General features: G+C 33.6%; 1 protein-coding gene across 6 annotated transcripts in view; it reads right to left on the bottom strand.

Moving 5' to 3' along the window:
• The window catches only part of LOC138710237 (zinc finger protein ZFP2-like), a 105651-nt gene that overhangs the window by 82979 nt on the left and 7194 nt on the right, over nt 1–15478 (bottom strand). For 4 of the 6 annotated variants that reach the window (XM_069840923.1, XM_069840924.1, XM_069840917.1 and 1 more), the window contains exons 2-3: nt 7251–7446; nt 6687–7017 (exon numbers count right to left, since the gene is read on the bottom strand). The exons of 1 other annotated variant lie outside the window; for it this stretch is intronic. In XM_069840923.1, coding sequence (XP_069697024.1) covers nt 6687–7017; nt 7251–7446 — 527 coding nt within the window. Of the gene's footprint in view, nt 1–1891; nt 4244–6686; nt 7018–7250; nt 7447–15478 lie in introns of those variants that run through there. One more of the 6 variants, XM_069840921.1, reaches the window with a different exon arrangement.

Genomic DNA, 15478 nt, shown 5'->3' with positions numbered 1-15478 from the left:
ATGTTTATTGGCACCCAAACCCTTTTTCATACTTCTCTCTAATATCTGCAAATGAGGGGGGATTTCTTTTGCCACGATTCCAGTAGCATTGACTTCTGAAATATAACTGAAAATTCTTAATGATGTCCATAAACAAAGATAAGTATTTCCCCTTTTCCTCAACATCTTCCTCTGTATCACATAGTTCAATTTTCGATCGAAATACACGTGATGGTATCACTTGTTGTGACTGGACTGACCCTGACTGACGATTTTACTGATACGAACTCCCATGCAAAGTGAAGCAAAGCAAACTCCAGCACGTAAAAGCAAACTCCGATAGTTTTTATTAATACGACATTTCAGAGCTTCCTCACAGAAAAAGCAAGCTCGTTTTGCTCATGAGGAAGATGAGCGAAGTAAGGTCTTCATTTTTATTAATACCACCAATTATTTTAAGTACACATTATCGTAGCCCACTAACTGTTCTGTCCATGACACAGAATATTGTGCTAGGCGGTAGTATTATGACATTATAATCTGTAATCGCGTATTCGGCTTGCAACGTGTGATGTATATTGAAGAAAGTGGTGGAGAAGGGACACGCATGGAGTACTGCACAGAGGGGACAAGATGGAGGAGCTTTTTTAGAGAATATCACCTGAGTACATCACTCCATAAGAATATATAGTTACAAAATTTTGGTGAAACTTCAATATCTCCCTACACAAAGTACACAATTCCTCTGCCTCATATCACTTAAATAATCCCCTCAACTGACGCACTAACCTTGTCACATACCTCGGCTTGGAAATGATACATGACGTCATATATTATGTCATATATCCAATCACTGATACAAGGAAATTACCCAAGTAACTATCAAAACGATTTATGTTGAAAGTATTTGTAGCAGCTAACTAAACCATGTCTTTATCACTAACCCTATATAGAGCTCACAAAAAAAGCTGAGCCACGCAGCTTTCATGGAGAATAACCAAAAAGCTGAGCAAAGTAGTTTTCATGGAGAATCACCAAAAAGTTGAGTCATGTAGCTTTCATGGCTGAGCCATGTAGCTTTCATGGAGAATCACCAAAAAACTGAGCCATGTACTGTAGCTTTCATGGAGAATCACCAAAAAGCTGAGCCATGTACTGTAGCTTTCATCGAGAATCATAAAAAAGCTGAGCCATGTACTGTAGCTTTCATCGAGAATCATAAAAAACTGAGTCATGTAGCTTTCATGCAGAAATACCACAAAGCTGAGTCATGTAGTTTTCACGCAGAATGACCACAAAGCTGAGCCATGTAGCTTTCATGGAGAATCACCAAAAAGCTGAGCCATGTACTGTAGCTTTCATGGAGAATCATCAAAAAGCTGAGCCATGTACTGTAGCTTTCATGGAGAATCATAAAAAACTGAGTCATGTAGCTTTCATGGAGAATCACCAAAAAGCTGAGCCATGTACTGTAGCTTTCATGGAGAATTATAAAAAACTGAGTCATGTAGCTTTCATGGAGAATCACCAAAAAGCTGAGCCTTGTACTGTAGCTTTCATGGAGAATCATAAAAAACTGAGTCATGTAACTTTCATGCAGAAATACCAGAAACCTGAGCCATGTAGCTTTCATGCAGAATGAACTGAAAGCTGAGCCATATAGCCTTCATAAAGAATCACAAAAAGCAAGTTAAATGTTTGCAGTTGTTAAACCGTTAGAAATGCTTAGGATTAATAACACTAGTAATGCAAGCAATTATAATTAGAGTAAACCATTTATATATTTAAATAGTCCTTAGTAAACATTTTCAATCAATTAATTCATTCCTAATTAACTGACCATAGCTACTAACGAAATAGTTGCATATTAAAAGGTACAGAGCCAAATGTAGAATAAATTTAATGTGAATACCTTCTAGTCTGAATCTTTGACGTCACAGTACCAACAACAAAGAGAGAAGAGCGCCATAGAATTTCTATGTAATTTCATGAGTATTGAGTTCCATTTTCATCCACTTGTACCTCCTTTTTGCGTATTAAGGAATCCACGGAAAGTAGGTACTATCAAGGATGCCGTGGTCAAAGTTCAAAATGACAAACCCTAAAAAGTTACAGCTATATCGTTGGCAAAAGTCCAAAACCTCTAACTTGTTCTCAGTACTTACGAGGTTTTGCAATATTGCCAACAAAACACTATTTAAACACACTCTTATTATGCCAACTGCACTCCAATCGACATTTACTTCGAAAATATGATTTTCATATTTTATTGGTATTGTCATGACTAGGGACCGGATTTTTATGTAATTACATATTATATTCCTTTCAATTTAACCGTATATAAATAGTAAATCTTTGCGAATCTTGTAATTACCATTAATATATTAAAATTTGATACTACATATTTTTACATATTTACCCCACATTACATATTATGGCTTGGTATTGCATAAATCTACATATTCAGGGGTTTTATTCATTTTTACTTCTATATACGGAAAAAAAAAAATTCTGCAGGAGAAGTTTACAATTTGAAATACATAGATTTAAAAAGGCCTTTTTACCTACCCAAGAAAGGATATATTTCGGGACGAAACATAACGTCCTTAGTTCCAGAAAATAACAGAGGCACTCACCCATATCACCCACTGTAAATATGAGTGAACAAAAGGCAACCTTTCTCATACAACAATCTTGTATTGTAAAAATCACTCAGAATGTAGCGTTGCCTTCATGCGGTGGAGTGAGACGAGGACGACATGATTTGTCTCAAACTATAATTGTTCTGCACATGTCTTAACAAGCTGTTCCCATGCAACTTGAAACCTTACTCACCCTCTCCCTAATCCTTCCAGGGAAAGACCTGTGTCAAGTCTGACGTGATCCGCAATAAAGTAGCCGATTTATGAAAAAAAATAAAAGCTGGAGTAAAGGAAAAAACTGGAAAGTTGTTGAAAGATTAAAATAAATAGCTTTTAAGGTTATGTTAATGTTATGTTTTATTTAACGACGCTCGCAACTGCAGAGGTTATATCAGCGTCGCAGGATGTGCCGGAATTTTGTCCCGCAGGAGTTCTTTTACATGCCAGTAAATCTACTGACATGAGCCTGTCGCATTTAAGCACACTTAAATGCCATCGACCTGGCCCGGGATCGAACCCGCAACCTTGGGCATAGAAGGCCAGCGCTATACCAACTTGCCAACCAGTTTAAGGTTATTGCTTGACCCCTTTACTTTAAATTTAGTAGACCTATGCGGAAATGGGACTTTCTGAGCAATTAGAAAGTGTGGTTCTCGGCTGGAATAATCCTACCCTTCTGAAGGAGACAGGAATGTCACTTTTCAAACAACAGTTTGTAAATGCCTATAGTTTGAGGTTTTAGTAGGTACTTTGTTTCTTACAGGGAGCAGCTAAAATGCATGTGTCCCACATCTCCTCTTATTTTCTCCTAATCCAGTAAAGCAAAACAGTGCTTGCAGTACTGTTGCGTCATTCATTTCACTCAGTTCTCTAGTTTTAGTACTTACAGTACCAATAAAGTGCAAGTGAGTTTATTTACTGCTTTTAACTAACTAAAATGGCCCATGTATCTTCAACCCTAACAACAAAAATAAAATCATGGATTGCGATGAACGAAGCTTTCACTACAGATGGAAAAATAGTAATGTGTCAAGTGTGCGGTAAAAAAGTCAGGTGCTCTATGAAATCACAACTGGAGAGTCTTACCTAACCTATACCTGCCATATATTGATATTAAATATTTTCATGATTTTACATATTTTAGTACATATTCAGCTTATTTTTCTTACATAAATATGTATATATTTCACACCTTGATATTACATAAAAATCCGGTCCCTAGTCATGACGTATAATATAATTACAGGCATGGGGCATACCATTGATACGAGATTATACAAGCTGGCGCATGGCGCTTAAAATACGAGTCTAAAGAGGTTCCAACATGCCAATTCCACCGTTTGAGCGCTGTTCGGTTCTAGAGATTCACAGCAGAATACTTAAATGTCATTGACATTTGGGACATTTAAAGGACTCACCATTGCTTATTAAATGCTTCGTACAATATTTTATGTTCAATAGACGTAATTTCAAAACTTCTAAGTCTCAATTATATTAAAATGAATGACTGTCATTCTTGATATTAAAAGATATTACATGTTATAAACTAAGGTACTACTTTTTTGTTGTTCAATTCATATACCGTACCTTTTCGGAAATAATGAAAGAAACTTATTATATTTTACATGAACACTGTAGTCTACTCTATCCAACTATTATTATTATTATTATTATTATTATTATTATTATTAAGTTCCAGTGAATTAAGGTACTGTATTATCTTCCATTTCCCTGACTTCATAATTTAATCATTTGCAAGTGGGCCTAACTTTTCCTTTTCTTTTCTAAAAATATATTGACGTTGAAGTGTTATGATTTTTACTAATGCAAACTGCAGTCACAATACATTATTAGTACAATTGTGCGATTTTTCTTGCACACCTTGCAGTTGTGAAATAAATATCTAAAAGGCCTGCTGATTAACCTGTAGTGGATAGTAATAGCAAATGCTATGATATTTTAGTGTGTGTAAACAGTTTTTAAATTAGGAGTTAGAATTAAATTAATTAGGAGGTTAGTCTGCACATATGTGATTAGAAATGGTTTCCGCATTTGATGATTTCCCAAAACATAAACAAATATCTCAGGAATCTCAGGGACGATCTTTTTTTTTTTTAGAATTTTGCCGCCCATAGTCTCATGCGCATATGCTCTTCTAATCCCCGTTTCTTTTTCAGTAATGTCTGAATCTCGCTCCTTGAGCTGTTTTCTGTCGTTACTCATGACATGTCAATTTAATGAAAACATAAAGTAAAACCTTCGGTACAACTTGCAGTGATATTTGTACTTTATCACAACGAATAATTGTAGTAATTATTATTTATTTATTTATTACTCGTAATGTCGTAATAATATTTGATTTGGCTTGGAGCGTGAGGGGAGTACATTACACTAAACTCGGCATGTGCAACATTAAAATCGTATTGTTGCGTATGTTGTATCCTAAATAATGCAAATCGTATATGTGTCAATATTCAGCAGTAATAATTAACCATTGTCGTAGAATATTTCCCCATTATAAATGATTTTTAATCATACTCTTTTCCTCGAATAATGCTACTGATTGTCTTAAGGCAAGACAAACTAAGAACTATACCAGTTTAATGATGATGATGATGATGATGATGATGATAATAATAATAATAATAATAATAATAATAATAATAATAATAATGTCTGAAAGTAGAAGACACCGGTAGTTCACTTTCAGTAATTACAACAAATTAGAGGGAACGAAATCTGAAGAAAAAACACGGAACTGAAAACATTCAACTTGCCAAAGTAAATGAACCTGATGAACAATATAGTTTGAAAGCAAAATTTTTAATTGAATAAATTCAGAATTCCGGAAAACAAAATTGTAAATTCCATTAAATGATGCTGAAAATCTGCATACTGATATTTAACAAGTCATCAATAAATCTCAAATAAGACTGTAATATGCTTGTTATGTTAATAATCTTCGTAATTGATCAGTAATGCAAAATTAATCAAAGAATTTTAATGATACACAATGCCTAGTAGAACTGCGAGGCGAACCTAGTGGCAGAAGTTGTCATGACACTCAGAGACCCACTCTTGATCATGCCATGCGCCAGCTTGTATATAATCTCGTAAGCAACGGGGCATACAATGAAAGACCGGTGTTCACGCCAGTTCTCCTATCATGCCTTAACCCCACTTTCGCCATTGTTGGTCTCTCTACTGCTGCTGCTAGTGTCCGAAATCTTCTTGCGTGCCAGGAATCAACTGAACTACGAGGGATTCAAAATTACACTATAGTATAAGCATAACAATGTCGTTCACGCACAAGTATGTGCATTCAACACCTCGTAAAACCTGGTTTGATCTGTAGACCTACATTACGCTGGACACACAAAGAATGAAAGCTCTTCATGCCATTTCCATTCCCCTGCTCAAAAATCCAGCCATCAAAAGACCATAATCACCTATTTCGAAAGATGAATCTAATCATTCCGACAAAAAGCTGCAACCTAACTTAGTTCCTACAGAAATGTTTGAAACTGAACACTCTTGATGAAAATAACATTCTAATTTATGTTTTGCAATCTCTTTATGGCTTCTTCAAGCATGTTCTTTTCATCTCAGCTAAGAACCCATTTATTAAGTAACAACCAATTGGCATTTTCCAGAAAGCTTTCAGAGTTACCATCGTGAGTACTAGAACTTTCTTAACTCCCTCATGTTTCAGTTAAACATATTTCATCTTCCAAATCAACATAACCAACAAATTCTTTAGCATACGCTACTATTCAATGCAATCTTTTATTTGACATTTCATTAAACATGACCCATAGTCGATGAGAAGAAATTTTAGCATGTTCCTCTAAAGTAAGGAAACCAGGATCCTCTCTTACTGTATTGTATCATGTGAGTAAAGTATTGATATGTGGTAAAGAATAATTAAGATTCTAACTTAGATATTCATGTACAGCTGGTGAATAAAAGTGCACTGCTATGGCAAACTTCTTAAGTAAATCATAATATTCACCCTTTCCCCTTAAGCTCTACAAATAACATCAAACATAAAATGCGAAAAATTACCCATCACAACTGCTAATGTGTCCTCATTGGCAAGATTTCTTTCTTTCAATTCTTTCACTGCTACTTTTAATTTTTTAACTGAACCATCTTGTTTGTGAGTTTCCTTTATGTATGTGGAGTTTAGACATTTAAAATTTTCAATTTGTCCATTCTTTCTTTTAAGTTTTTCTTCCATCAATTCACACTCTTTTTTGGCATTATAGGTGTAGTTGTGCTCTGCTGTGATCTGATCATTATTTATTAAAATACCGCAACTGTTATTTTCTTCATTTGTTTCTTGTTTATCTGATTCTAATTTTCTCTTTAATACTTTGCGAGATGGTTGTTCAATCTGAAAAAAATATGTATATATATTTTAGAGATGATAAGAATGTTGAATCTGGATACATATTTCATCACACACTTACAAAAACATTAATTGATATGTCTTTTAGTTATAATCTATGTTATAAATAACTTTCAGTATGGTATTTCAACTATATAAATAAATAAACACAAAATATAACATTATTTTAAAGTTCCGAAAATATAGCTATGCCAGCTTATAACTTGTTTTATGATTACCTTTGTGAGATAGGCTGGAAAATTAAAAACTGTAGGCACTGCGTCAGCTTTCAGTAATCTCTTACAATTAGACTTCCAGAAACAAGATTGTGTGAAATGAACTGAGCAAAGCCTATGGTGAATTGATGGTATAAAGTTGTAACGTTTAACAGCAGATAACCATTTGCTGAGAAGCTCAGGATTTTCCAATGGAAACCTAAAAAAAGAAAAACAATATGAACTTATTCCAATATAAAAAAAATTCTTTTCTATTAACACAATAATAACTTAGGAGTGGTTCACAGTCCTTTTACAAAAACCAGTGAAGGATCTTCACATACGCATCACTAGAAAACATTCCTGATAATGGTTAAGATTTATACTCGTATTATGAAGAAGTGGCAATATGATGTGATCACTACGAGAGTTGTATGCCCATCCAACCCCCACCCTCCAAATGCATACGTTACTTATATACGAAATTCGTTGTGCATGAATGAAGACAGAGTCACCAGAATCACGATTTGGCCGGGACAGTCCTGGTTTCCAGACTCATGTTCCTTTGTCCCCGCTGGGACTTTAGTATGTTCCATTTTTTCCAGTCAAATTAAATAATCAATGATCTGAGATTGTAAATGTCAATGTTTAACTTAGAACATTAATGAATAGTTATGAATGAGCATGGACAGAGTTAGGACATTAGCTTTCTCATCTTGTATGTATGTATGAATGTATGTATGTATGTATGTATGTATGTATGTATGTATGTATGTATGTATGTATGTATGTATGTATGTATGTATGTATGTATGTATGTATGTATGTATGTATGTATGTATGTATGTATGTACTGCACTCTATACAAATGTACACGCTTTTACCGATATATGCCAAAGTTTCCACATTTAACCTTCATAACCAGGAGAAGAACATAGGCGACATTAAAATTAGACAGATGGACGTTAAATTATTGAAAACAATAAAAATTAGAAAGAAATACTGCACATATGATATTAAAATGGCCAATTCTACAGTCAATTGTCTTCTATTGACGTCATCCAATCACCTCTTCTTCCGTTGTAAATAAGGCCATATTGTTACTGAAATATTATATTAAATAACAATAAACTAAAATTACGTAGGTAAATGAGGGACGATCTCTTGATTGAATGTGTAATGTGGCATGAATACACAATATAATACGGCATAAAACACATTTTTGTATAATATTTAAGAATTCAAAATCAAACATAATAGGCAGCAAACATGAAAGCATTCATAACACGTAAATTCAACTACTTTAGTACATAATTCTCTGTAGCATAGTGGTAAGGTGAAAGGCTTTGGTGTAGGGGAACCCAGGTTCGAACCTTAGGTCAACTCATTTCTTTATTATTTTGATAATTTATTTACATTATTTTAGATAATTTATTTACATTATTTTAGATACGTTATTTTATTTTAACCCGACATAAAGGAAGTTTTACTACATAAATAATATATCCGTAGTATTTTATTTATGCTCTCTCAAACAAAGTTACCATACAATTATGTGAATGTACGAACATAAGCTCACTGAAAATAACAGGGTATTAATTCTAAAATATATGTTTTCAAAATATTGTTGTTCATGTCCGAATATGTGTTATTGCTAAATTATATCTCTTATCATGTCGTGAATGTGCAGTTGTAAGCATGTTAAGCCTACTGGAAAGAACAATTTGTTAATTTTTAAAATAAGCTTCTCTCAAAATATTATTCTTCAAGTCCAAAAATGATTTATTGCGAGATATACTATATTCTGCACATAAAATAAAAATGACATAATTAATATACAGTATTTATTATGATCAAGTATTTTTAAGACGTCATTTTTCAAGTCATACTTAAGAGACCGGGTATGACATAAGCAGGCATAAAGCAGACAAGGGATACAAAATTGTCCAATTTTATTATATATATTTTTATTTTCATATTGTTTCTTTGATACGACCAATAATGAGGTAAATTTTAACTCCCATGCTACTCCAAGGTGTTCAGACTAGGAACAAGAGAATTCCCTATTTCGTCAACTGTCTTTAAACATCAAGTGAAAGCACACATATACAGGAACTTACATTAAATTTGTGACAGCACAGCTTTAGATCAATGTAGAACATTGAGTCTATGCTAAACGGATGTAAAGGAACCGAGGGGGTGTTTTGTTTAGCTAAACTACAAGACAAAGCTCATAAAAACAAAAACAGTAAGGTACCTGATAAGTGCACAATATTTTATAGAAGTTAAGTAAGTACCGCTCTCATGAAGTCACTAATTTTAATTAAGTTTTTAATAAGGTGTTTTTAAAGGAAATAAGGTTCCGTACGGGACAATTTCAAACAAAACTTGAGATTGCTGTATTGTTGATTATTGGTGTTTTATGTAGAACATTTGAATTTGTTTCATAGGCTATATGAAGAGCTCAAGAACAAACAATGGGAAAAAGTAGCAGCGATTTTCAAAATTCAGCGAAGTCACTGTTTTTTTACCTTATGACTGTGAAAGCGTTCTTGTTGCCATAACAGCCAGATCAGAAATGTGTAGACACAGCATCTTTAAAGAATCAACCACATTAAACACTCTTAAGAAACCTACATTACGAGATTTACTCTGACTCGTAACTTACAGGAAATGACTCAGAGACATAAGTCTTCAGATGAATGTGAAAATATGTCTCCTCTAGAACAAACCCATCAGAACCTAAAACATCCCATGAATCTGGAAGATGAAAATCCTGGAAAGTTCGTTGAAGTTGAATTTACAAGTGATATGGGATTAAAGCATAAATATCATACTGTATGCAGTGCTGTCATTGTGGAGGTCATACGGGGCCATACATCATATGAGAACCTACAATTTTTTTTTAATTAATCATATGGGGAAAAGAAAATTTTGTCTGTACAGAGGCATACAGTCTAAGTTTTGTATGCGGAGATCTGTACATGTACAGATCTAAAATCATCTCTTGCTGTTCCTAATGTATTTTGTTTGATGTTCATAAACAAAAATTGTCCACCTCTGCAGCAAACAAATCCAGAATTATATAAAATAATGGTTGAAAAACAAGAAGTGCTGCAAATACACACTCCAAGATTCATCAATACAAGTGTGCATCTATGGTGATGCTACATGGTGTATTCTTTAAATCAAATTTGTTGTACAATTAAAATGTAAAGCAAAACAATTTCTTTGCTTCTTCTTTAATACTAACAAAATCATTAAATGACAGTCGGAAAGGTAGAGAGAGGAGAGTGAAATATATTTCAAGGAAGAAAACAAGGCGTGGGATGTATGGCCAAGAAAATAATTACCATGACAGCACTGACTACATATAATGGCAAAGTTGAAAACGAAGATATTAAAGTACTTTTTTTTTTAAATAGACAGCCAAAAATGACAAACATTTTAAGGTAGCTGAGGAATCCTCTTCATTTGAAAGCACTGTCAAAGTGTCTCAGATTAGAAGAATCTAAATGATTCTGATATTGTTAGAAAAGGAGCTGACAGATTGTATTATAAATTTAATTGAAGGCTCTTAAATTGAAATAAACTTGCAGTTTAATGTACAGTATAATACAAAATCATTAACATACAACTTTTTATGGTTAAATTCAACAGATCAATCTGACCGTTTCTTGACAAATTTTTCTCTAATTACGCATTGCTGTCCCATACAATGCATGTAAAATCGATAAAAATAAATATTTGTTATACTAAGATTACATTATTACCTCCAAAAAACAAAAAAATCCTCAAAGAAGACTCCTAATTCACAAGTGTCCCATACGGAACTATATGTCTGTCCCATACAGAACCAAGTATTTTTGGTTATTTCGTAGCAGTTACATGTTTTTTTTTTTCTTTTAACTAGTAACTACTTTTCTAAAATGTTTCAGTGCCTGCAAGTTTATGGAAAAAATTTCAGTTACTTAAGGGGTCAGATATCACAGACTTTTGCCATCCAAGTGCTTGCTGACCACTGAGGTGTCTAAAAAATGTTCCGTACGGAAACCCATTTTATTTAGGTATTTCTCAGAAAATAAAGTTTAATAAACAATTCTGTTTTCAGGGAGAGGGTCCTTCATATTTTAACAAAATTATTCATGTATCACTGAACATATTCTACCAAAGACATTAATTTTATAGACAATTATATTTTCAAAGTTGCTTTCTAAATTGTCCCATACGGGACCTGGAATGGCTATATAGAACAGTCAAGAGTGACTATCAGACTGAACTGATAATAAAGCTGTCAGACAAAAAACTGACGTTTAAAGTCAAAGAAGTACTGGAGAAAAATGGCACATATAAGTCTCTTGAAAATAAAACCTTTGTTACACGTGCACTTAGAATTGGGAGATAAATAAAACCATAAAAACTAGACATAACAGTCTCACAAGTTCAATGAAAAGAAGGAAAAAACGGAAAACCTTACTCTTCAACATTCTGAAAAGAAGAGACTTTCATCCTATAAAAAAAAGGAGTTACCCATTTTTAAAGTTACTGTTTCTGTAATGCGGTAAGTAGTTTGGGCGACACTTTAATGTTTCCTTTTAGAAATTCGGTGTCCATCATTTCACCGTGGCTGTCTGAGGATCACTGGAAGAAAAAAAATGCTTGAGCTATAAAAATTACTTTCTTTTTAACATCTCTCTTTAGTTACTCCTTACAGAAGGTCAATATTTTTCTTCCCCTTTTATGACGCTGCCTTTCCGAATACTGTATACAACAAAACTCTTCCCCTTTTATGATCATGTTAAAATATTACATTTTATTTAACGACGCTCGCAACTGCAGAGGTTATATCAGCATCGCCGGATGTGCTGGCATTTTGTCCCGCAGAAGTTCTTTTACATGCCAGTAAATCTACTGACATGAGCCTGTCGCATTTAAGCACACTTAAATGCCATCGACCTGGCCCAGGATCGAATCCGCAACCTTGGGCATAGAAGGCCAGCGCTATACCGACTTGCCAACCAGGTCGACCCTTTATGATCATGTATGCTACATAGCGAAGAGGAGATTTTTCAATGTAAGTTACAACACATTATTGACCAGTATAGGTAACTAAAAACCATCCTCTAAATAAGTCTCCGAACACATTACAGATATTCCCAAATTAAAAAAATATATATATTATTTTGGTATTAATTAAAAGGACATGATAAATCGCGGATTTTCTGGTAACTGTTTGCTGATCCCTATGGATTCGCAGATCACATTTTGGAAAATATTGATATAATATATGTAATATACCTAATATAATATGTTAAATAAATCAACAAAATGTAACATAATACAATATATTATAATATATATGATATATAATATATATCTTAATTATATTATATATGATATATAATTAAATAATGAAATATGTATTAGGCCTACAGCTTTTCCGTTTTAAATATGAGACAGGCTGGCACTAACGAATTGGAAACCAGCATTGTGGAGGAATCTGTAGATTTATCCATTCCACCAGAAGAATGTAACAATGGCCTGAAGAAAGATTCACAGCTGGTGGAGCAGGAAATTGGTGTGTTTCAACGCCAGCTGGATCTGATCAAAAAGAAGTTAAACAATGCTTGAAAGAAAATGAATCACCGACAGAGGAGTTAGATAAGTTTCTAAATGATGACAAAATATATTTCCTAAAAAGAGATACAATAATATTTGCAGTAGGCCTACATTATACATTTACTCTCTCTTCTTGCCAGAGATAATACACGAATAACATGTATTTGCAACGATTCTAATTAAGGTATTACATTTAAAAATTCATAGTATCATGTGTGAGACATTTAGCTACATGTTAGTATATTTACAATTATTATCAGTGCCCTAGAATGGAATTTGCAGCATAAAAACTGAGAGAGAGCGTCAATTTCCCTATTCCAGCAATGTTAACAGAGCGAGCGCTTGGGTTCAGTTTACATGTAAGTTTAAAATAATTTGATTACAGTAATTATAAAGTAAAATTTTCCTAAGCAAACTAATGCATAGTAGTGAGGTTAGGCCTACTTGATGAGTAAGGGGAAATGTTTAACATGAAACAGAATGTACAACAGTAGGCGGGATCACGTACTGAGAATCTATGGCGCCAAGCTGCGGCCAATGAAGCCTCACTTCAGTCACGTATTATTGTTTACATTAGGATGTTTCTTACAGCGAAAAGATTATATATAGAGCTGTAATATCTAGAATAGAACAGCGCTCCGAACAGCGAAATTGGCGTTACGCGAGAACCTCGGGTATTTCAAGTGCTAACCGCCAGCTTGTATAATCTCATAAACAACGTCCAAGACAGTCGAACATACACACGCTAGCAGACAGCATCGCATCACAGTCTTCATCATTATTACGTAAGTACAGACAAACACAGCGTAATACAAAAAATTTGGTAACATTAATTGCTCTATAATATACATAGGCCTATCTGCTACAGATATAGAATTGAGCATATGGAGAAATTCACGATATTACCAGTTAAGCTTATCTTCTCACGATAATATTAATATGCAATACGATGGATTTTCATTGTTTTTATAAATATGACATCAACAATCACAACTTATGGAAGATTTAAATAATCTCGCTCCTATCATAGCAACATTTAATCATTTTAACAAATTTGAATTAATCAATGCTTTTTAACAATTTAAATGAAATATCATCACACACATAAATTGAGGATATGATGGCAAACTACCCACTCTTCATTCGCAATTGTATAAATACATATTTTCATAATATGTACCTACAGTAATGTTAATATTTAATGTATTTGATATTGTTATGTATTGCCTGATGATGCCCTAGGAGAGCGAAATATTGGGAACAAATGTTATAAAATATAACTTGTTTTTTATATTTATTGAATGGTAAGTCATAAGGATTGATATTTTAAATCTTGATAAGTTTACCAGTATAAATAAATCAACATAGCCTGTAAATGCGCTACCATTCCATTCAATGCATTTTCGAATATAGACATCTCATCAAAAGTACGTGCTACATAAACAGCGTGCGATGAAAATACTACTCGCTCCCCTAAAGCTAAGAAGGCTTCAGGTGTCAATCGAGGATTTACACCTATTGCAGAGCGGGTAAAAGAGAAAGTGACGTTACTTCCTCTAGTTCAGTGGTTCGTCGCCGAGTGGCGCTAGACCTGTTTTCCGTGCCCAGTTTCAGGATCGCTATTCAAGTGAATACAAAAGGTTTTTAAAAATAACTCATTAGATAAGAACGTATTGTAGAGTACTTATTTACAATATTTTACTTCTTTAAAAATGTAATATTATCACATTAACAAATTGTGAGCTATATAACACAACCCTGAATAGTAAATATAATAATTAACCGAAAAATGGATCACTGTGCCGGCTTCAGCCAAAAATACGCAAAAAAAAAAGTACAGCATCTCAAAACTGAACATTTTATGGCACTATAAAATATGCATTGACATGAAATTATAGTTTTTATAAACAAGAAAGAATGTAACATAATAAAGGAGACACTTTATTTTCACCAAATAGTTTTTATCTACTATTTAGTCATTAGTTGCAGTTGTATCTGGTTTATACGTAATTCAGAGTAACAAAATATATTACGTGCAACTTATGGCCGGTTTGTCCAAGTATTATTAGAACACTTAACAACTATTAAACCTTCGACAGTTTGTTAAATACAGTTTTTCCATTTGTTCAACACCAGTTTGGCTTAACAGATTCTTAACCGTTTGTTAACTTTAAATGTAGGATTTCAGGCCGTTAACTCATTTAACAAACAGTTAAACATGGCGGATAACACCACAGATGTTCAGACAAAAGTTGTGAAAATAACATGTTATGTTTCTCTTTGAGGAATGTTTACAGTAATGGCCGGTTTCACCAAGCTTCAGTAAATCAGTCCAAATGAAACATTAGCTAGTACTGAACATTAAAATATTTTCACGAGTACGTTTATATGTGCGCTGTCTCCCTAGAGTTCAAGCCGAGTAGCTATATGTGTCTCGTCGCGCTAGTTACGTCATGACTCTTCGATGGAGTAGTCAGATGCGAGTTGGATTGCCATCCCAGGGGTCCGTGTTCGATTCCGGGCGATAACTTTTTTTTATTAACGTAACTAATTTTTATACATGTTACCTTTCTTCATTTTTTTAATTTTGTGTACTGGAACGAATTATTTCGCAACTCTGGCTCCACAAGGAG

Source organism: Periplaneta americana, chromosome 12, assembly GCF_040183065.1.
Source record: "Periplaneta americana isolate PAMFEO1 chromosome 12, P.americana_PAMFEO1_priV1, whole genome shotgun sequence".
NCBI lineage: Eukaryota > Metazoa > Arthropoda > Insecta > Blattodea > Blattidae > Periplaneta > Periplaneta americana.
This window is presented reverse-complemented; position numbering and strand designations above follow the sequence as displayed.